Source organism: Crotalus tigris, unplaced genomic scaffold (genome assembly GCF_016545835.1).
Source record: "Crotalus tigris isolate CLP2741 ecotype Arizona unplaced genomic scaffold, ASM1654583v1 scf7180000018155.2402879, whole genome shotgun sequence".
Classification (NCBI taxonomy): Eukaryota; Metazoa; Chordata; class Lepidosauria; order Squamata; family Viperidae; genus Crotalus; species Crotalus tigris.
The window spans coordinates 1,109,591-1,133,156 of NW_024096851.1; the positions used below are offsets into that span (position 1 = coordinate 1,109,591).

Genomic DNA, 23,566 nt, shown 5'->3' on the forward strand with positions numbered 1-23,566 from the left:
TTCCAATTTTACGCGGGAGAAAACCCGAACAACCAAAGACCTATATATATATATATATATATATATATATATATATATATATATATATATATATACACATACATACATACATACATACATACATACATACATACACGTTGCTTACTGGTGTACACCGCTTAGAGAGTGCTTGCACTTAAAGCGGTATATAAGTCTCATAAATGAATGAATGAATGAATAAATGAATCGATAGAAGTTGTTTTGCTAATTTCTCTACTGTTTGGTGAGCAAGTGTTACGAATGCAGCAAATATTATACAGTTTGGTAGTTCGTGCTTCAAAAATGATTTAGAGGAAATGCTTCAGACCTTGCATGAGTATTGTATGTCTCTGCAATTCATTAAAGCAGCCCAACCCTTTTAAGACTCACACAGAAGGTTTGTTTTTGTTTTTGTTTTTAAAAAAGGATGGGCTGATTTAACAAATACCAGAGAGATAAAGTTTTTGTACAAAATGTGAAGAACTTTTTCCAAATCATTTTTGAAACATGCTCTGTCCAGATATAGATGAGTAGCTTGTCATAAACCTTGCCAATTATAACAAGATAGATACAGTGTTTTTTGCCAGGTACAAAAAAAAAAATGATTTTTGTGGTGATGGAAGAACTATAAAACAGCTACCCCTCCACACACACATACTCACATGCGTTTTTTGTGATTATTCGGGTAATGACTGTTTATATGTTACAGGTGTTTGAAACAACTAGAGAAGTGAATCTTGACTTATAGGTAGGATCAGGCATGGTTGCGCCATTAATGCCTTGAAACAAAAAAGGATTCAGGAAAAAGATTGTGAAAAAGAAATAATTTATCAGATGAATGAGGATTAGGCAGAAGAATCAAGAAAGGGCACAATCTATAACAGAGGTCCCCAACCCCTGGTCCATGGACTGGTACCGGGTCGTGGCATGCCAGCAACCAGTCTGCACAAACAAGCAAAGCCCCATCCATGGGATGCAGCCAGCACACAAAACCACTCCCCCTCCGGTCCATGGAAAAACCTCCCTGCATGTAACCAGTCCCTGGTGCCCAAAAGGTTGGGGACCTCTGATCTATAAAACATATCTACTTCACCAAAGCTCTTCAAAATGGTTTGAAAATAAAGATAATCAAGAGCAGAGAATCAAATGCAAATTTCAAGTAGTCCTCGATTTTTGACCGTAATTGGGCCAAAATCATGGTCATAAGCTATGTCTTTGTTAAGGTCATCACGTGAGCACACCCAATTTTATACCTCTTTTTTGCAGTGCTTATTAAGCGAAGGCTACGACTGTAAAGCAACCACTGTGGTTGTTAAATGAACCCATGGTTTACAATAGGTGGTTTGGTTTTTGTTTTTTGTTTTTTTTTTTTTGCTGGAAACCAGAAGTAAATTTTGCTTCCAGCAAAACAAATAAATAAATCATGGCCATGTGACTAAAGGACACTGCAAATGGCTGTAAATGTGACCTGGTTGCTGCTACCAAAAATGTGATCATCTGACCATTGGGCGGGGGGGCTGTTGAAAGTTCAAATCTGGGTGGTAAATACTTTTTTGAGTGGTCTGTCATAATTCCAGTGCTTTTTTTGTAAAAAAAAAAAAAAAAAGGTTCGGGAACTCACACACTTCATACAACCTGCCTTGCCTACCCTACAAGGTTCCATCCAAAAAAGGTGCCGGAACTCCGTTCTGGGCATTCTATAAGAAAAAAAACCCTGCATAATTCCAAATAGTTGCTAAGTGGCCAGTCGTAAGTTGAGGACTCCTGTAATGTTATACAAGATTCAGCTTTTCTCCCTGGAAAGACAGTGTTTGAAACTCCCATGCTAAAATGCTTCCTGTATTTTAGAAGGGAAGCTTCTCAGTCACTTTCCTCCCCTTCTTTTTTCCTTTATTTCCATCTTTGTGTTTCCCATGTAAGAAAAAGCAGAAGCAAAATAATTCTGATTTTGCATATCGCATTGGCACAAATCCCTGATAAGTTATGGAAGGAGTCAGATTTCTTGGTTGGTTTGAACGGCATTTTGCTTCACCTTGAAGAAATACAGAATCTATCTGGGAGTATCGTGATCCAGTCTGAGATTCAAGCAAAATTTCTGTTGTCCCTCTTTCTTTAATCCAATATTTAACAAATATTAATAAATAAACAAACAGTGGCTATGAAGGAGAGGGCACTGTGAAAATGTAGCTAATATCTCCAAATGTGATACTTCATTAGAATAATGGCAATCTTTTACGGAAGGTTATATAGTATTGAATTACCCATATTCTTTCAAAATGGATTGGAATATTGTTGGTAGAAATCTTGGATGGAAGGAATTGTTTATAATCTCTATAGTTTATCACAGCGAAGATAAACTTCATGTGATTTGTTCTTCAGTGATTGCTACCCTATTTTCTCTAGGAGCACAAAAAGATGGCCTGTGTTTTTCTCATTTTTCCCCAAAACTTGCATCGGATCAAGGGACATGACTCACTTTGTTTGGCACTCACTCCAAAAATAGAAGACAGAGTCCTTTTTTGAGTGAAATATTTAGGGGTTTTGAGAAGTTACATTTTGCCCTTGGCATACCCTCAAAAGGAACAAAAGGACCCAGATTCTGGGAGTCTTCAGTGCATGTGTATAAGCCATGTGCGCCTCCATTTTGCAGTACTTCCAAGGTGTTTGGACCTAGAAATAGTGACTAGCCCAAAGACATTGATTTGTTTTGGGACTGACGACTTGAATTTTCTTTATTGAAGTCTAACATCTTACTTGTAAGGCACATCTCTGTGTTTCCAGGTAGATTCTTCTTCCACTGACATTTAATCATAATGCACAATTAACACGTGCTAAAACCAAACAAAACCTAACCCTGATTAATATACCCATGGAACTCGGAGGCACCTAATGGATTAATTCTGTCATCCTCTGTGCGCTTGCTTAAATGAATGAGAGAGATTGAGATAAATGTTCCTTACTCCTGATAATGCAGAAAAATGGTTACCATACACACATACACACTTGTATATGTATGTATATGTATGTATGTATATGTATCCATGTATGTATATGTATGTATGTGTATATATACTGTATATATGTATGTGTATATGTATATGTGTGTGTGTGTGTGTGTGTGTGTATTCTTTGACAATATTAAATACTGTTCCTGTTATGAAAAAGCTTTTGAAAACTCAAAACACATATAAACAAATGCTAGAAGAAAGTGGTGCAATTATTGTTAATTAGTAATCAAGTATATAAAAGGAGATGAGCAACATTTTCTCCAGCTCATAAAAAAAGACAATAGCAACTAAATTTGCTTATATTTTCTTAAAAACATATTGTTAGATTTGAGACTGTAATACATGCCCCATCTTTTCTTCATACGAAATAAACCTAGCATGATTTCTAATTGCTTGATCCTAAATGAGCATTAACACAATGCACTACCCAGTTACAAAGGAGTACTTTGATTTATGATTATTTAGCTCAATGATCTTCATCTTAAATCAGCCTCAACCAAAGCACTTCATTTAACTGTGTTATTTACTAAGCTGAATGTTTCTGTCATCAAACATTCTAATCAGCCAGCTATTCAGTCAGATTTCAGAGACGGATGCTACTCTGTCTTCAGAAAGTTGTCTGTCTACAGTTGTTTTAGATTCTTACCTAACTTTGTGAGATCAAGGAAATTGTGCATTTTCAGACACTGATGCTGCATTATAAGTATTAAGCATTTAATACTTCTGTCCATGGTGCTGACTAGATATTGTGTGGTTCGTTCTCTATTAAACTCTTGTTTCAGTTGTGTTCAAATCCTGGTCATTTCATAGACGTGTCCATTATATTTTTTTCTGGAACACTAAAGAAATGCTTTGTTTCTAACTCATTCTAAAATCTTTTTTTTTTAAAAAAAAACTACCAGTCTAGCTATAACCTTGGGGTTTTTCTGGTGGAGACTTATTGAACTATTAAGCAGATCTGACCCATAATGGCTATCTTCAGGATTTTATATGTGCAGAATGGCTGTCCTGAAGAGTATAGATAGTTACAAAATACCTAATTACAAGGTTATTTGATGTGGTTATTCTCAACGTCCTCTCTAGTTCCCTGAAGCACTGAAGTATCTTTATCCTTTTTCTAAGTCTATGTCCTGGGTCTATGAGGGGCCTAGAAGTATTCTTGAAAAGGAAGATGTTAGAGATACTTTACCTTGCTATTTTGTCTATTTTAAAAAATTACCTTATTATGATTTTAAAAAAAAGATGAGGCACAACACCTTGGTCTCTGCACCAAGATTATATTTCTGTTCTTCTTACATATTTTCTCAATTAAAAAAGCTAATTAAGTGGAAACTACACAGAAAGATGAATTAATTTAGGATGTGCTCAGAAGGGACAGGTCATTCAATATAGCCTCATTCACATGCAAATTTAAAATCACTGAATTTGGCAGTAGATTCACTGAAAATGGATAGTAGGTTGTATGAATTAGCAGTGGGTATTGGTTTCAGGAATTTTTAAAAGAGACTGTAAAAGAAGAACATGGAGCTATTCCAATTAGACCACTGATCATTGGCTTGCCAGAATTTCAGGCAGGAATATGTCCTGTCCTGTCTGCAGATATTGGAAACTGAACTTGAGCTCTGTTGTAGGCAGAATAATACTCTACTGCTGAGGGATGGCTAATAATTAGAATTGTTTAGTTGCCCTTTGGAAGAAGACTGTGGAACAGATCAACAGCCCTTGTAGCACTCTTAAATATTTAAGGTCCACAAATTCTCAAACCATAATTACAAGATACTCATGGTTGTACATGCTGGGATTTTTTTTTTCCAAAATTCAATTTTGCACTTCCTTCTGTTTTTATTACAAAAGTATCACTATACTGTTGGTAGAGGAGGATATTTTGTCTCTTTTTTTCCTATTATTCTTATAAGATGGCCATATGAATGGTGTTCCATAATTTATATATAAAGGTTTAACATTAACTGGCATGTTAATTGCAATCAGAAAAATCTTTTCATTAAATGCATAGTCATTTGTAAATACATTGTATCAGAGTCTTCATTAAAAAAAATAAAAAAGTAAATAAATTAGAACTTATTTGCTGAACACAATACAAAAATGATGCTGCTTTCCTATTGCACATTTAAATGTACAGTCAGATATTTTGCAAAAAAAAAAAGGACATAGAGTTAAATCAAAATCTGTGAGAAATAAGGATGTAAGGTTGACTGAAAATACCACATATAAAGAATTCCCTTTGAGCTGAAGGGCATTTCTTAATAAAGTAAGAAGATAAGAAAATCCATCTCAATTCTTTACTTAGGCAACTAACGACATAAGGAGATATTTTTATTTAGTTAAATATTATAGTTAATATATATATGCTCACCCAACTTAAGCATCTCATAAGTGGCTCACAGCTGCAGAAATACACATATCCGGTTCCATTAACAGTTTTGCCCTAATATCTGAGAGAAAAAATAGGTTTTCACAGCCTTCTAAAAGAATCAAAGCCATCTGGATCTCAGAAGGAAGACCGTGGCATTTTGCAAGTGGCACAACAGACAAGACACATTTCCTACATCCCACAAGATGGCATTGTTTCATAAAAGAGACCCAGAGCATACATTAGCAAGGACCCGGGCATAGCTTTCTCTCTTGAATGTAGATGGTATCTTGTTCTTATTTAACTCCCCTCCTCTTTTGAGGTTGTTAATAACTTGCAAGTTAGATAATTAAATGCCTTACTAGTCAAAAGGCATCAGCGGCCGTCCTAAACTCACTCATCGTTTAGCAGCGGGTTGATACAATACAATTTTGTGCCCAGTCTTGCAGAACTAACAATGCACATGTACATACACAAATTTGGGGGAAAGTTTCATCCATAAATCACAATTATGCATATCAAGTTATCTTAAAAAGGAATCATTGCCAGTTAAATTATTAATGAAGTGCTAGACATCAGTATTTTCAATATGATTGTAATAAAAATTATAAGCTCACATTTTTCTCTACTCTGTCTGGACAAGCTAGCTGTCCACCAAGCCTGAATCACAGTTCTCTTGGGGTTCTGATTTTCTCTGTGCATATAAAATCAAATCCCTGTCTTGTACTCTACTAGCTTCTCCAGACAGAACAGGAAAAAAATGTGAGTTTTTTGCTTAGCTGCAATGTATATGACAATTCAGCTTCTAAGTCTCATAAACTGGGCCAAACCAGCCAAATAATTCCTGTGCTTGTGATACAGTCTATTGTTGTGCAAGCTTCTGTCATTTCAGTCTATTGGATAATATAAACTGGGACAGAGTTAGTGACCTAGTAAACACAATTTTTTAAAAAAGAACCCTTCTAAGAAAAGATATGTCAATGTTAGGCATTCATAAAGGCTGTGGCTGAGTTTTGGAAATACAACCTTTATTCTTCAGATATATGGTGATCCTTGCTAAGCATTCAGAGAAGAGAGCTGTTGGTTTTTGAATAAGGAAATATTGTGAAGTTTTCAGTATGGAAATGTTTGCACTTAAAGCATTTTCTGAATTTTCTACATATCTGCACAGAGCTATGCTGCTGTGAATAACATTAGACGTCTGAGACTTGGAAACATACCGTAATCTTATTATTTGTTTTATTACCAGAAGCTTGAACTGCTGATATTGATATTTTTCTACTTCAGAAACTCATACTGTATCTATTAGAAAATTAATTTGTATTTCTTAATCTGCTCTATGCTGCTGAGATGCTAATCATATAGTATAATATCAAAGAAGCTGAAGCATAAAAAATAAAAATAATAAATTCACTGGATGATCCCAACTCTTAGACTGCAGTTTTAAAAGCAGTTTCCTTTGGATGCAATAGAAGCCAATTATTTTAGCATTTATGGGGGGGAGGAAGAGGGTGCAGGCAATGCTGACCCCAAATTTGAAATGCACCTTTGTTCAGTGATTTGGAAAATTACCTAATTCAGCTTGCATTACCTTGCAAACTGATTAAATTCATTGTGAGACAGAATCAAGTGTTTAATTTGGAAATCTAAAGCTTCATGCCATCCTATTGATTATCCTTGAAAATTGAACAGTGATAGCTTGTTTGTTGTGACAACTTGATTGAAATTCAGAGGCACAGTTGTCTCGTCTGTAATTATAAAATCTGCATGCAGAAAAAAATGGGACATAAGCCAAAGTATTAACTATTAATACTGTACGTTAGGTGGATTGTATAGGGTAGATGAGCAATATTTCTAATAAGGAATTTTCCTGTCCCAGTTTTTGGGAGGATGAGGGTGGGAGGATACCAATTCCACCAATTCAGAAATAATTTATATTACAGAAATAAAGACTAAACCTGCAAATTTAAATGGAATATATCGAAACTTTTTATCTGTACCAAATAAATTTCTGGCTGAAAACTAGCTAGAATGGCAAAACTATACATTTTCTTCCCTCCCCACCATAACATTTTAATTTATATGGAGGTTTGTGTCAAGGTACACATGTGGGAATATATTTTCTGTACCTCAAATGTTTGGGAAATATTAGATTTATTTCAAAGTAGGAGATCTGATCTTCATATTGAATAGATCCATCCCGGTTCAGGTTGGACTCATAAATTTATCCCAAATGTCTGTTTCTGTTAGTGGCTTACCTTTGGGAGTAGCTAGTTTGGTCTTTCATTATAAACTGAGTAATAAGAAATACGAAGGTGCTAAATTACAGAAAAGTAGTTTCTAAGTAAGTCTGACTTCCCTGTTAGTATCAGTCATATTTCATGAGTAATTTAAGTCAATTCTTTTTTTGTTTTGTATTAATATATATCATTGGTTTATCTAAAAAAAGTTCCCTGACAAATCTGGATTTTTCCCAATGTCTGGAATAGGAGCCATATGTTGGTTATTTGGGAGATATAGGGAAAGAAATTTGGAGTATAAATGTTATTATATAAATTGGGAAGGAGGATCGCTTCTTGGCCTTTTAGCTAAGATCAAGTGTAGTATCTGTTTTTATCAGTTTAATATCTGATATATTAAATGGATTTTTCAAGAATACATGCTGTTTTGGAGGAGATAAAGGCACAATTGAATTATATTGTATATTATTAGTTGTTATATGAGAAGAAATATAGGTAATAAAAATGGTCTCCAGGGGTGTGGGTGCACTGTAGTATTTGTATTTTTATACTGTTTTTATTTAGATTTATATGTGTTTATGTATGTATTATTTGTATTTGAATAAAATAAAATTAAAAAAATAAATTGGGAAGGGGGAGAGTGTCTTTTTCAACATTAAGATTCTCTATCACTTTATTTTTCTGTTATTGTAGTCCTTAAATAAGTTATAATTAGCATTTAAATTATTAAACAAATATTTGCAATAAAATAAGTAGTCTTTTCTAATTAGGTGGCTACTGAAGATCCTTTTCTAGTACTTCCTTTTGCAATTAAGGGGGTCATCAGTATGAGTTTTGAGCTTAAGTCACAGTCTTTATCACCAGATTTATTTTCTTATTGGACAGTATATGTATCCTATTTCTATATACAGATTGTGCAGTTGAAGACATTTTTTGTTTTGTTTTGCAAAAATGTAACTAGAGACATTCCACTTACGCAACTTATTTCCACAATGGTAACCAAGTGGATTCTCAACAATTGCTGTCTACTCCTCCTTCAAAGGATCACAGTACAAACAGTGCTATAATTTTTAGAGTTCTCTTTAGAGATTTTTCTGAAGATTTTAAAGGGCCTCTCAAGGTTCATGAGCCAATCAAATGTTGAACTGAAGATATTTTTGTGTGCATGTGTTCTGTTAATTGCTGCTGTACACAAGTACATGCACATATATCAGATTGTCATAAACCCAGGGTCATTTGTACTGATCCTGTACAGGTAAATCCTCGACTTACGACCACAACTGAGCCCAAAATTTCTGTTGATAAATCACATTTTACAACCTTTCCTGTCACAGTTGTTAAGTGAATCACTGCAGTTGATAAGTTAGTAATTTTTTTATATACACTATATAAATACTCATTTTCTTTCTGTAGGAGAAGAACAGGTAAAGCTGGGGAGGGTCAGAGATAAACAGTCATCAGCCTAGAGTTGTTATGCTCCCACAAAGAGTCCAATGCCTCTTGAATTACATCAATCCATATCTGCACCAATTTAGTGTTGAACATTAGTCGACTAAATTATTGAGTATAGGCTTGAACAATAAATCTTCTGAACTATAACTTAACATATGATCCTGAGTCTTTCTACCTGACACCTCCAGATTGTTTGAATTTTAGCATTTATTTGACAGTTAATATTATAAAAATATACCGGTATTCTCGAGTTATGACCTTAGCAACTGTTTGAAGTTCTGATGGACACCCCCACCCACCAAAGATACTTATGACCTAGTTCTGAAGTTCTGACAGCCACTCCCAGATTTATGTGACCACATTTCAGCATTTGACAATTGGCCCATATTTACGGCTATTTGTACTGTCCCATAGTCTCATAAAACACTATGATTTATGACATTTCCCCCCCCAAAAACCAGTGTTTACTTCCATTTTCCATTAACCCCCCCCCCATAGTGAACAATGGCTTCACTTAATGACCAGGGCATTTGCTTTTCAGTTGCTACATTTGCTTAACAACTGCTGCAGAAAATATCTTAAAATTGTTGTCAGTCACACTTTACAACTCTCACAAGTTATGACCGTAATTGACGGGCTTAATTACGGTCATAAGAGAATGACCTACCTGTAGAGGGAGTCTAGTGCTTGTTTCATTTATTTTGTAGACAAAATAAACATGCAACACGACATTGTGAAACAGTAAAAGAATAATTTAAGCTGCTGGCAATAACCTATAAAGTCCTACATAGTTTAGAACTTAGGTATCTACAAAATTGTATACTTCAACTGGAATCTGCCAGCCTGTCTATAGTGCTAGTAAAGAATACTTACCAAGAATCCCTGTCACTTATGTGATTCAGTGGGAAGCGATGTGGAGATTAGAGTTGTCCGTGGAACCGGTTCAGACCTAAATCTCCCAAATCACATAAAAATGTGATTGGATATAAAATAAGCAATGTATTCTAGAAGTAAATTAAATATTACTGAGGAATGGCTCAAAACATATACAGGAAGATGTGCAAGACCAACCACCAATTAAAGAAAGCATTTGGTGGCCTTTATTGTGGTTTAAGGTAGTAAAACAAATGCCTGAATCTAACAGGGTTACTGCTTTGTTATAGTGACATGCAGTATGGTTTGCCTGACATTATTTTGAAATAAATGCAATTAGCACCAAGCTGTTCATTCGGATTCCTTTTTTAAAAAAAATATCAGTAGGGCTCATATAATCTCTGAACTCTGAACTGTATTTGGAGGTTGCCTTGAAAAATTAAAGCTCAATTGCTTCACGTCCCCATTTCCCGATTTTATTTGCATTTTTAAATATGGTAGGATCTTTATTCCCATAATTTGTAGTAGAGTCTGATACCTTATGATAATTTTGCTATCTGCCAACTATTAATTTTTCAAAACCTTGGCAAGGCAGTGTCAATTAGAGATTAAAAAGTAACTCACTACAGAAGTCAGTTTATTTTTTTTTCACCTTAATTGGAGTACCTTAATTGGCGTTGAAGTGGTCACATTGATAACTTTATAGATGCAACTGTTCTTAAACAGCTTCTAAAGAATATTAAGAGTCTAGTATGTTTTATTTCATGCAAACATTTTACTGCTTTCTTTTCTTGCTTTCTTTTCTTGCTTTCTTTTCTTTTACTTCTTTTTTGGGGTGAAGAATAGGCAGTCAGGAACCTATCAGTAAATCTTTCTACTTTACTCTCTCTTTGCTTTGATATGCTTGCGGTTAGGATCTTGTGATTTGTCAGCATTAATGGCCTTTAGCATCTTAAGAATCAAACTATGTGCTCCATTCAGTTCCTAATTACGGAGCTACTATCTTTTGAGATTGCAGCTTTGTCAAACACCATCCTTTTTATTTTTAAAGAGGGATATGAGTAATATAATCTCTTCAGTTTAAACTGTATACATATTTCACAGCATTCATTTAAGATATACTTGCATTTATGTGATCCAAACTATTTTAGATTTTGCTCTTTAATGGCCATCCTAATATAATCAACAGGTTTTTAAAAACATTTTTTCCTTAAATAAACATTTTTTCCTCATAGAATAAAAGGCAAATTGAAAAGAAAAAGCACAAGAAATGAGAAAGAAACATTTTGATTTGTGGTTTGGATGATTGGGGAAAAAAACTGCATAATAGAAAGAAGTGAACCTCTGTAATCATAAATTGCTATAAAGAAAATTGGAAACTTCTTTCTATTTCTCATGCTTCCATTTCACTTTTGTATTTCTGTTTTCCCCTTTTCGCTTTTCTGCTTTTTTTCTTTTTATTAGTTTGTGCTAATTTTTATGCTTTTTCTAAAACATTTGGAACATTTGTGGCCTAACATAAAAATTCTGGAAATTGCAACTATCTCCATATGAGATCTCATAAAATTTTAGTAATGGTGGACTGTGCCTGATTGTGATTAAACAAATGTTTATGTATACTAAAAATATCTATAGCTTCAGTAAAGCCTACCAAGCATTCATCATTCTGAGGGAAGCATCCTCAGTTTGGTCAGGTTTGAGTTTCATTTACTTAATAAATGCAAATAGACATATTTCCTATCTTTCTTCCCTGTGTGTGTGTGTGTGGTTTTTTTTTAATAAAGTGCATTTATATCCATACTGGGCTCTTTGAAGAGAAGAGACCTTTTCCCCAGCTCTTATGGAATTGGTCATGTGATTATAAAATAGTATATTGACCTTGTGATTAAAATGAACTAAGAATCTTCTCAGTTAACCCTAGACCATTTATACCATAATTGCAATTTTTATCTGCCTCCAGGCCTGTTTAAGCAAATTTCTCTATGCATTTTCAATTAAAAATACAAGTGTATTACCAGGTGAAAAATCTTTTCCTAGCGTGGATATTCAACTGACAGTCAAAACCTAAGGGAATGCAGAATGATATCAAGGCTCTAAAACCTATAGCTTAGAACTTGCAGTGTCATTGCCAGCCTGAGGGACAATACAAAATGAAGTACAGGTAATCCTCAACATACGACTATAATGGAGCCAAAAATTTCTGTTGCTAAGTGAAACAGTTGTTAAGTGAGTTTTTCCCCATTTTAAGATCCTTCTTGCCACAGTTGTTAAGTGAATCACTACAGTTTTTAAGTTAGTAACACAGTCCTTAAGGGAATCTGACTTTCTCATTGACTTTGCTTGTCAGAATGTTATAAAAGGGGATCAAATGACCCCAGGACACTGTAACTATTATAAATATGAACAAGTTGCCAAGTGTCTGAATTTTGATCATGTGTCCATGTGGATGCTGCAACAGTCATAAGTATGAAAAGTGGTCATAAGTCACTTTTTCTAGTGCTGTTGTAACTTCAAACGGCTACTAAATGAACAATTGTAAATTGAGAACTATCTTTATATGTTAGCTGTCATGGTTCCGATAGATGAAACCACTAAAAGAACTTCAAGGCAAGATTTCTTTCTTAAAGAACATTTTATTAGGAAACAAAGTATCGGCACTTACATAGCTGAACCCAAAACTGAGGTTCGCTCCCCCCCAGATATAAAGTAACAAGTTGCAATTCCCATCCCACAAACGCTGTCATAAATCACATTCCCCAATTAACGCAAGATGCAGGCTTTTCTCACCAGCCTCTCAGCCCACCAAAACCTTATCAGACCATGTCCTTGAGTTCCCACACTTCTACATTGTTGTGGCTAACTAAACCCTTAAGCATTCATTCCACCCCCCACTTCTACATCTGAACACTAAAGAATAGGAAAGGCACGCTAGAAGCAAAAGTAAAAATGGCTGCTAATTTTCAGTTGTCAGAGCGATGATATCCATTGTCACAGCATTGACATTAGTCTTTCATGGTAGCCCAGACACGAAGCATTACCATGAGTACTAACTCTATTGTAAGCTGCTGATCAATCAATCAATCAAATCAATCAATCAAATCTTTTTCCAGTCATAGACCAGCATAGACCTGCTAATCTTCCCCTCAATTCCAAAATGCCATTGGTTGAATGAGTGGGAAATGATGTTGTTTTAATGTACATTTTTGTTTTTCCGGTCATTTTAATCTTATCTGTGAAGCATGTGAAATCAAACTGGAAAAGAATGAAAGGTTTTAAACACAGTTAGGGAACGGCAAATGAAAAGAAGGTAATCATCCAATGAGGTTTTGCCAACAATCTTCACAGTAGATGCAGATGGGAAAAAGAGAGTCTTAAGTCTGATTTTCTTTTGCAGGTTGTAGCTGAGAAGAATGCTGATAAGTAAAATTGACTACTTTGTTTAATTTAAATTGATGCCCATTTGCAAGCCATCCTGCCTCCTGCAACACAAAATTGACCAAATCATCTCTTTCTGCTATTAATATTGCAAGATTTATATAATGGTAAGAATATATTACCACTTCTCTCACTTTTTTAAACATTTTTTTAAAGTATTGGTTCATTCATTTGGGTGACTTCTTTCAGGAGGTGGATGACCATAATCCTTTACTGGATTGACATGGTTCACATGGGATTGAAAGATGTGAAATTATGAGTTTTCTCACCCCCAAGGCAAAAGAGTGCCCCAGAGACACATTCATACTTTTTAGCACATATTCTTGCTTCTTCAGCTGGACTATCTAACGGCCTTCATAGAGGTCTGTGTGAAACAGAACTGCTATGGAAGGTCCCAGGGAGCATGATGGGGTCATGATTTGTTCCTGCCCCTCTAGGATGGGTCTCCTCTACTTTTAGGGAGGGAATAGAGGTACCACCAAAATCTGAAAACTTTTGGAATATGCTAGCTGTTTCTTGAAACCAGTCCTAAATGATTCGCCCTCCCCCCAAGATTCTTCAAATTATGGATAGGAAGTTGTCTTCTTACAGAGTCCTATTAAGGAAATGTGGTGATCAATGGTGACATTTCTGCCTGTTAATGTTTCAGGCTAGGGATCCAGTCTTACACACATTAGTATGCACAACAACCTCACTGAGCTGGTTTGTACAACTTTGCCCACTGTTTTGAGTAATTTTGGGGAGGGTCTTAGGGCTCACTACTGAAGAATGAGGTAAACCCTGAAGCTAGGTTAGAGGGCGTCTCCTGGGAATATTATGGTGCAACACAAAAACTAAAGAATTACATGGCAGCATGTAGCCAAACTTGATATATATATATATAAAAACACTAAGCGGGTTCTGATTTAGTGAATGCTTAGATGGGAGACTAAAGTCTCCTAAAGTCCCCTTCAACAAGATGGATGGTATATAGGTTTGATAAATCAATCAGTCAGCCAGCCAATCAATCATTCAATCAATCTAAGGGCTGTAGGCTAGATTGGGAGGTTAAAAAAAATATGAAGAACGGAATAACAAATCCTTTTTGTAACATAGCCATGAGAGCTGAGTGAACATATACTCAAAATTGCAAAGAATTTCAGCTCAACTTGAAGAATTCATCCTTAACTCATCTGTTTAACTTGCTGCCTTCCAGATATATGAAAACTGTAAATGCCAGAATTCTGGAATTATTCACCCAGTTATCAATCTTGGACTTTTTATTACTCATTGGTGGTATGGAACGAGTGCCTTTTATTTTTGAAAGTGCAGCCCCCCCCATTGATCAGTGTTTTTCATTACTTCAGTCATTAAAGGAATCCCTACGTGATCTAAACCTTTTTCATGTATGTTTCTTGATGACCTTATGAGAGAGGCAGTCAATCAGTTATGCTCCTACTTTGAAATTTCCATTGTTTAACCACAGAAAGGGAAAGTATGTTTGAAATGAATGTAGTGAATATATTACCAGATTAGTCTCAGTGTACATCATTAAAAAAAGATATGACTTTTCTCAATCTGATTTTACTATTTGTATGCTTGAAAAGTACATAAATCATGCATGCTACCAAACAAAAATTTTAGGGTGGTATCTATCTATTTCCTTGCATGAAAGATTCTACAATCTTAAATTTACATAGACTCTTGTTCTGTCATTAGAGGAAATAATAAGAGTTCACATAACAGCCAGAGCTTGGTGAAGTACAGGGCTGGTTCATATTCTCCCTTTAGTCTCTTCTAATAACATTAACAGTTCAATAGGAAACCTCTAAAAAGTTTTAAAAAGCAATTAGCTGCAATATTCCAACTAAGATACAGCCTAGATATGAAAATAATATTCTTAAGGGTCAACTAAAATACTGAGCCACAAACCACAATTGTTCACATCCCCTAAACTAAATGAACCATGTTTCTATTAGGGACCATGGAAAGAATTGGTTATAGGCCAAAATATACTGGTGCCAGAATTTGGCTGAGCTATATTTGCAAACAGCAAGTCACAAAAGAGATATGTCATTGTGTTTGTGTGTGTATGTGTGTGTGTAAATATACATATCTGCATGCACAGACATACACATACAGTATAAACATATACAAGCATCACTCAGGAGGCAATGCACACTATTCTGAGAATTAATAGACATGGACATTTTGATTAAGTTCTGTATTTAAGGATATGAGGGTTATTTAGAGGGAAGCCCACCGAGTTCAGGATTCAGCACAGGATTGAAGCCAGTTCCCTTTCACTTCTTAGAAAATGATAAAATTGGTACTGAACTCATTCACTACTTTCTTCTCTATCCTGGAATTATCTGTAAAATTCCTGGATCTTGTTTTGCTTCTAAGTCACCATCACTTCCTAACCCATGAATTACCAGCAGACCAGAGTTCAGGAAAATGGCCCATCTCAGCTTTTGCTATTGTTCATGTTTTCTTCATTCTTCATATGTTCTTTTGTTACCCCCTTCCAGCCTGCTGGTATCTAAGCTGTAATGGCATCTTCCCCTTATATACAGGACAAAACAGGGGTTTCAGTTCAAAACAAAAACAGGAAGGGCAGAGTTATGAAGTTTCATTAGCTGCTGCTGCCTTTATCCCCCCCCCCTTTTTTTTTTTTACAGACTGGGTCAAAAAACTAAGAAATATCCAAAAAATGCCAGAGAGAAGAAGCCAGCACAAGTAATTGAATATGACTTTAAATAAATTAAGCCAGATCTCTTTGTTCTGTTTTGCTCTATATTTCTTCCACCTTAATCTAGAAATAACACTGGCCTTCCAGAATACCTTTTATGAGATCAGAGAGTTCCGTCGTCCTCGGACAGATCAATGTTAACGTGCTTTCCACCATTTCTATCCATCGTTCTAAATGTGCCCTGAGATCTTCATGCATTATTCACATTACTGTTTAGCCCTTTGCAAAACCCCAGCATTTATGCTGTCATTGTAATTACAGTGCAGCAATTACCTTGCATTGTCAACCCTGTATTGTAAAGAAAACTCCAATTTGATAAGAAACCCTCTCACATTTAGCCAGCCAGAAAAAGTTTCCATCCTCAAATCCCAGGACAATTAGGGTTATGCCTTCCTAACAGGATGGATATTGGAGAAATGATGTTGCTATAGGGCTTTGCTTATGGACAATTGCTTACTCCCCTTGCTGTCTCCTTTAGGTACAGAGACACAAACATGGCTTTTTCCCCAAAAAAACTTTTGAAAGCCAGTATTTCTTATAAGAATGATATCCCCATGGTGGGGAAGAAAGCAAGCATACGTACATGAACATTTTGTGGAAAGGCTGGTTACATTACCTGTTTCATTGCTGATGAATGGATGCAAAAGGAAGAGAATACTTTTAACACAAACATTTGGGCAATATAAGAGTCTAAGTGCTATTGCTATTTGTAGAACACTCAGAACCGGGGTGGGGTTTGTTCCTGATTGATGGGATGACTTAGCAACCTTTCGAAATAACCCACACTGTGCAAATACAGGGCTCACCCACATGTCCTGCTTGCCCCAGTGGAAGGATGGTCCAGTAGCTATTTTTTGAGGACTGGAAGACATATTATTTGAAAACTATTTGCAATCCACCATAAAGGCAATTTTGGCCCATTTTTTCTTGCCCTGAGTCAGATGCACCTGTGTCCTCTGTCTGATGCACCTTATTTTATTGGTAGATAAATGCCTCAACTCCAATAGGCTACTGTGTTCTGAGCAGGAATGTCCTTCCTCTTAGTCACCATACTCCATTGCCACTTTGTCTGGGCTGCCTGTCGTTTTTGAGGGCATCTGCCCATGTTGGATTTTTACAGACTTAATAGAGAACCAGTGTAAAGTTGGCTTTTCTTTTTTGGAAGTTTACAGATTTGAACCTGTTTTGTTTTTTTTTTTCCCTTAAAAAAAAATAACCAGCTGGAATTTTCAAGAGTTCTGCCATTTTCTCCTTCTAGGTCAAGAAGGGGAAAAATACAAACAAGTTGTACAGTAGTGTTTTCTTATTTTCTTTTTAACCAGTCCACTAGTGGGCACGAAGTCATCAAGTATTAGGGAAGACAATAGAGAGGGACTCATACAAAAATAATACAAATAAAAATTACATGTCCTCTACTGTAAAGATCCTCCCAAGAAAAGAAAAGCCATTGGTTCTTGCCTTCTGGAATGATTGGGAGAGAAGCAAGTGTGTCTACCAGTCAGAGGGCTATAGTTACTGCTGTCTAGGCAGAATATTTAGTCAGAAAATATTTGCCAAAGCTGGAGAATAAATCGGATAGCAATTTCAACCAGTTTTAGTATAGAAGCAAGCAGCAGAAGTTCATGAACCTGGCTTTTTTTATCAGTGCAAGAGACAATAAAATGTAACTTATTCCCTTTTCTCTTTTCCATCAAGAGGTAAAGTCATTCAAGAAGAAATAGAGAGTTAGGTGGTCAGCTCCAAGTTCTACCCTCTTTGGGTAGAAGGTAAAAGTATTTGAGCCATCTAAAGCAAGTTTTCTCAGGAGACTCAACTTGAGTACACCAAAAAATGACCAGGAAAAGACTTCTTGGTGTCTTCTACCTAGCTGGACTGCACTAACAATTCCAAGGAGTTATTAGACCTTCCAGGAGCTGAACTTACCCCCTCCAGTATTTATTTGTTTAAATAATTTATATAACTATCACACATAGAGATCCTAGCTCGCCCATAATAATCAAATGTTAGGACTTCTTTAGTCCTATGAAGTAGAGCAGTGGTGGCGAACCTATGGCACGGGTGCCAGAGGTGGCACTCAGAGCCCTCTCTGCAGGCACGCACGCCGTCACCCCAGTCCTAGGCCTTCAGCTGGGTTTTATAAAACCTTTTCGCTTTAGGCCTCCGCTGCCGTGTGCAAAAACAAAAAAGGTTCAATCAATCAGTCAATTTCAACTTCTCGCGGGGAAAAAAAAGATATTTCAAAGTTGGAATTGATTGATTGAACTTTTTAGTCCCAGCCAGTCTGCTGTTACACTGCAGCCACACGCACCCAATGGGCCACACCCACCTGGCATCTGACGATGCATAAGTGGGTTTGGGGTTGCAGTTTGGGCACTCGGTCTCTAAAAGGTTCGCCATCACTGAAGTAGAGTATTTCTAGGTAGGAGGAGTAGCACTTTCTGAATTGGTTGGTTTCACTTAGTCAGCTGGGACTGTCAAGAGACTGTTGGTTACACTTAGTCAGCTGGGACTGGATCAGGCAAAATTTTGGTCTAGCAATGCCTACCTTTTGTGCCCATCTTCAAGGGAATCATGGCTTCAGGAAGCCAAGGGGCATGCAGAACTGTCCCAGTCAAAATGCACTGGTAAGTAGTTTCTTTCTTATCCTTCTGTGACATTTTAGCCATGCTATCTATAAATGGTCCTTCAAAACCAGGACCATGTCATAGAAAAGTTTACAGTTCTCCTTTCTCTTCTCCTCCCCTGCCCTCTATAACATATGGGCTGACTCTTCAGTCCTCCTAGTCTTTTTCCCTCCTCCTCCTCTGAACTCCTGACTTCAAAGGTAACCACCTCCAAGGCAAAGGAACCTTGCACAGAACCCTACATATGGGACTGATAATCTTCCCTAAAAGCATACTATGCCATCCTAGTGGACAGTCATTTAAATATGAACCAGCAGCGTGCTGCAGCTGCCAAAAAAGTCAACACAGTGCTAGGCTGCATTAACAGGGATAGAATCAAGATCACATGAAGTATTAATACCACTTTACAATGCCTTGGTAAGGCCACACTTGGAATACTGCATCCAGTTTTGGTCATCACGATGTAAAAAAGATGTTGAGACTCTAGAAAGAGTACAGAGAAGAGCAACAAAGATGATTAGGGGACTGGAGGCTAAAACATATAAGGAACAGTTCTGGAATTGGGTATGTCTAGTTTAATGAAGAGAAGGACGAGGGGGGACATGATAGCTGTGTTCCAATATCTCAGGGGCTGCCACAAAGAAGAGGGAGTCAAGCTATTTTCCAAAGCGCCTGAAGGCAGGACAAGGAGCAGCAGGTGGAAACTAACCAAAGAGAGAAACAACCTAGAACTAAGGAGAAACTTCCTGACAGTTAGAACAATTAACCAGTGGAACAACCTGCCTCCAGAAGCAGTGAATGTGCCAACACTGGAAGTTTTTTTTTAATTTTTATTTAAATTTTCAATACATATAATACTTTCATACATTATATATAAAACTAAAAAAAAGAGAAAAATACCTTTAAAATAAGACCTTAGGTGTCGCTCATCTATCTCCCCCCGACAGTGTCCGCCGTCTCAACCTTAACACTGGAAGTTTTTAAGAAGAAACTGGACAGCCATTGGAGTAGACAGCCGGTTGGACTAGATGACCTCCAAGGTCCCTTCCAACTACTACTACTACTACTACTACTACTACTACTACTACTACTACTACTACTTCTTCTTACTATTATTATTATTATTATTATTATTATTATTATTATTATTATTATTATTATTATTATCTAGTGCTGAAAGAATGCTGCTTTTCTGTGATTGTTATTTTCTCCTTCATGGCCTTTTCCTCTTGCCATTCTTTCATTGTTTTGTTCCTTAGGAAAAGCCAACTTTTTTCTCTCAAGATATACAGTAGGTGGTTACCATTTTTAAGTCTCTATCTAAATATTCTTTAGTGAAAAGTTCTTGCTTGCATACTGATCACTGCTGGTTAGTCCCTTTGTAAAAGAGTTTATAATTATTTGTTTAACAGTGTGGTCCGCAAACCCCTCAAAGTGTTTGGAATCAAGGAGGAAAGTTGAAAGAAACTTCAGCTTTTCTAAATGTCTGATTATTCCAGGGTACATTTTTAAGAATCATTTTTTTAAGATTCCGAATACTATGGAATAAATGCAACAGATCTGCCAGTTTAGCTGGCCTGCTGGGAGATATGAGCCTCGCAATCAGTTACCTGACATTATAACATGCAGGATCAAGCTGCTAGATGGCTGACATTAAAGAAAGCCAAGAAGGTATAAAAAGAGTAAGAGCAGCAGTAAATGTTCTGAATTTAAAAACTGAAGGGAAGCAAAAGTTCATGGACATGTTCCCATGAATGCTAAATACTGTCTGAGTAAATTAAGCTATTGCCTATTGAAAAGGACGTGTCTGATATTCTGCCTCTACCTGTGCAGGCTTTGTTGAAGTTGTGTTGCCTTTTGTTCAGAAGCTACAGTAAATAAAGACAAAATCACAAAAGGAATACTTTTATTAAGCTGACTGCAATTTTATAATAAGTGCAGCCTTTCTGAGAAGTCTTCATTAGGGAAGTTGGTTAAAGCCCCCAAAAGGCTGGTGAAGAATTTTAAGGACCAAAACTTGCAGCTATTCCAAAATTTCAACTGACCAAAATAATTGCTTTGGGACTTTGATTTTTTTTTTCCTGCATGGTCAACATGTTTGATTTTTTACTGTTACTTTCTATAGGAAATAAAAATCATAATCTTTGTGAAAATGATTCCCAACATTCTTCTCACCACTTTAACATGGAAAGTTCCTTTGTCTGCTGGGTTCTTTCCAAATATATTGAGATTACAACTGCTATAATTCCCAGCCAACACTAACTGGCAATTTTGGAGGCTGTCATTTCAATGAATCTGGAGAAAACTAGTTTGAAGAAGATGATTATAAATGGCAAGAAAGAACCACATATTTCATGCAAAACTTTCTCTGATGAAAGTAAATGGTTATCATTCACTTCTATGGATAAAAGCAAATCATTATATAATAACAATAATTTGTCTAAAAGTTAAGCAATCAATTTAGGAAGCAGGTATAAATGCTTTGGTATGATCAGTTGACTAATGAGTACTGTACTATGATTATTACTATTAACTATATAAAGATCTCGGATTTGCACATAGGAAAGAAGTTAATTCTTTTTTTTTCCTGTGTCTCTCATTGATATAAGTCTTTCTTTTGTTTTGAGAAGGAACTGTTTTAATCGGAACTGTAATCAAACCCTCTTTCCTATTAGTCCTGTTCTTAACTGGATTTTCCACTGCAAGTCTTATTTATATGGAAAACACAATACACAAAAACTACAATGATACAATTAATATCACATATTTATGGTCCATAGAAAGACATTGTAGAAAATCCTTATTCTATATACAGATAGTCCTCACTTCACTAACACATGTGGTTATTAAGCAAGACATGTGACTATGATGGATTTAACTCACTTCCACCTCAGTGACTTGCAATTTCATTTCTGGCTTCTCCATTGACTCTGCTTACCAGAAGCCAGTTGTGAAGTTCACAAATGGTGCTCATGTGACTGCAGGGACACTGTAACTTTAATCATAAATGCCTACTGATTGTGAAGCACCGGATATCTCAATCACATGACTGCAGGGATGTTGCAAATCTTATAAGTGTGAGGACAGCCATAACATTAGATTTTCTATGCCATTCTAACTTTGAACTAAGTCACTAAGCAGGGCAGCCATTAAAGAAAGTTTATGTTTACAGGAGTTTTGCAAAATGCAAACCTCTTTTCCATAATGAGTTGATGGTATATTCAGTATATTCAGTTAGAAAGAGTATAAACAGGGGTTTTTTGGCACAGCTTTTGATATATTTTTCATCTTCAGCAGGAAAGGAATCCTCTGTTCTACGTATTCCCCTTCACTGTTCTTTCAAAAACTGTATCCCACTGATGACTGCAGAAAGATATTTCTTTCTCTGGAGATCTATACTACATTTGCTAATCCACAAATACTTCCACACATGGCAAATGGACCATTTTCACCAGCAAACTTGCATGATGAAGACAGATTAAACAAGTTTATTGATAGGTGAAGATGCTCAGTTTTTGTCTTGGTTCTGTCCTCTGCTCAGCTTCATTGCTACCATACTGGCAGGATAAAGCAGCTGTCAAGTAAGTGGGATGTTTCATAAATGAAAAGTGTCCTTAAAATGGTAGTTCTGCCTGAGGGGAACTGGAGTCTGAGCTCTTTTATTGTTTTTATTTATTCATGATGCAGATTTATAAGGCCACATTTATGTTTGTTCTGAAAAATATCATCATTGAACTTCCCACAGAGAATACAACAATTCATTTTAAATACATACATTCAAAAGTTGGCATAAATTTGAAAACAAAGAATGCTCCTAGGCCCTCTTCATAGTAATATTGAAGAATGGATGGCCATAAAGTGCAACTCTGTGGGGATTCTGGCATTTTCCCATTTCTGCCTATCTATTTTCTGTTTGCATGGAAGAAAAAGTCCTTTACTGTCTTAGACTCTCGATTGTTTACATGTTCACTTGTATAGCTGCATTCAGTCAGTAAAATTTCAAAATAAGTAAAAATAAAGTGTGCCTTGAGTTATCTTAACTCCTGGTGACCCCAGAAATAGTTCATGTAGATTTCTTGACAACAAAATGGAAGCAGTTTGCCATCACCTCAGAATTACAGCTTTAAAAATTTCTGTCCAACCAGCAGTAGGAAGCACTAGATCAGACCCACAGAGCTCAGATTAATAAATTTTTATTCCATTCCTAGCAATCATTTGCAAATGCTGAGGAACCTTGAATAAGAAAAAAAATCTTAAATTATTGTGTTGCAAATGTTGTCCTGTCCTCTCCTACTAGTCAGGGTGTCAGTTCCAAAAACAAGTAGTTAGTGTGGCCTTGATATACAGCATAAAGTAGCTCAGGAACTTACAGGTAATAAGGTCCTTGCTTAATGACCATTCAACATTATAGTGGACCCCAAAAAAAGATACAATTTGATGTTCTGGTGGCCGTCCTCCCAATTAACAGCTGCTGCAAAAATATGCCATAAAATTTAGTCGGTCCTCTGATGAGGCACTTAATGACTGTCATTACTTATAACAGTAAGGTTGAGGATTACCTGCTAATTGTAGAAGGAAATAATTTGACCATTCCTCCTCGGTCACTACTGCTGGAACCACCTATTCAGGGAGAAATGGAACCAACATCAACAGTGTTCTCAACACAACCACTCTTCACACTCTGTACAGGGTACAATGTTGTTAAGCGAGTGCCATGTTTGTTAAGTGAACCCGTTGTCCGCAGTGGCCTTTTTTTTTTCCAGAAACTGAAAGTAAAGATCACTTTCCACAAAAAAACATTGTAAATTGCAGTC

General features: G+C 36.2%; 1 protein-coding gene and 1 pseudogene across 3 annotated transcripts in view; both read left to right on the plus strand.

Annotated features, from left to right (window-relative positions):
• OLFM3 (olfactomedin 3) overlaps positions 1-23,566 on the plus strand; it is a 190,575-nt gene that overhangs the window by 17,286 nt on the left and 149,723 nt on the right. The window contains exon 2 of one of the 3 annotated variants that reach the window (XM_039348455.1): positions 13,357-13,504. The exons of the other annotated variants lie outside the window; for them this stretch is intronic. Coding sequence (XP_039204389.1) covers positions 13,502-13,504 — 3 coding nt within the window. The 5' untranslated portion in view covers positions 13,357-13,501. The remainder of the gene's footprint in view (positions 1-13,356; positions 13,505-23,566) is intronic. 3 annotated transcript variants of the gene reach the window in all.
• On the plus strand, positions 7,966-8,088 carry LOC120310276 (annotated as a pseudogene).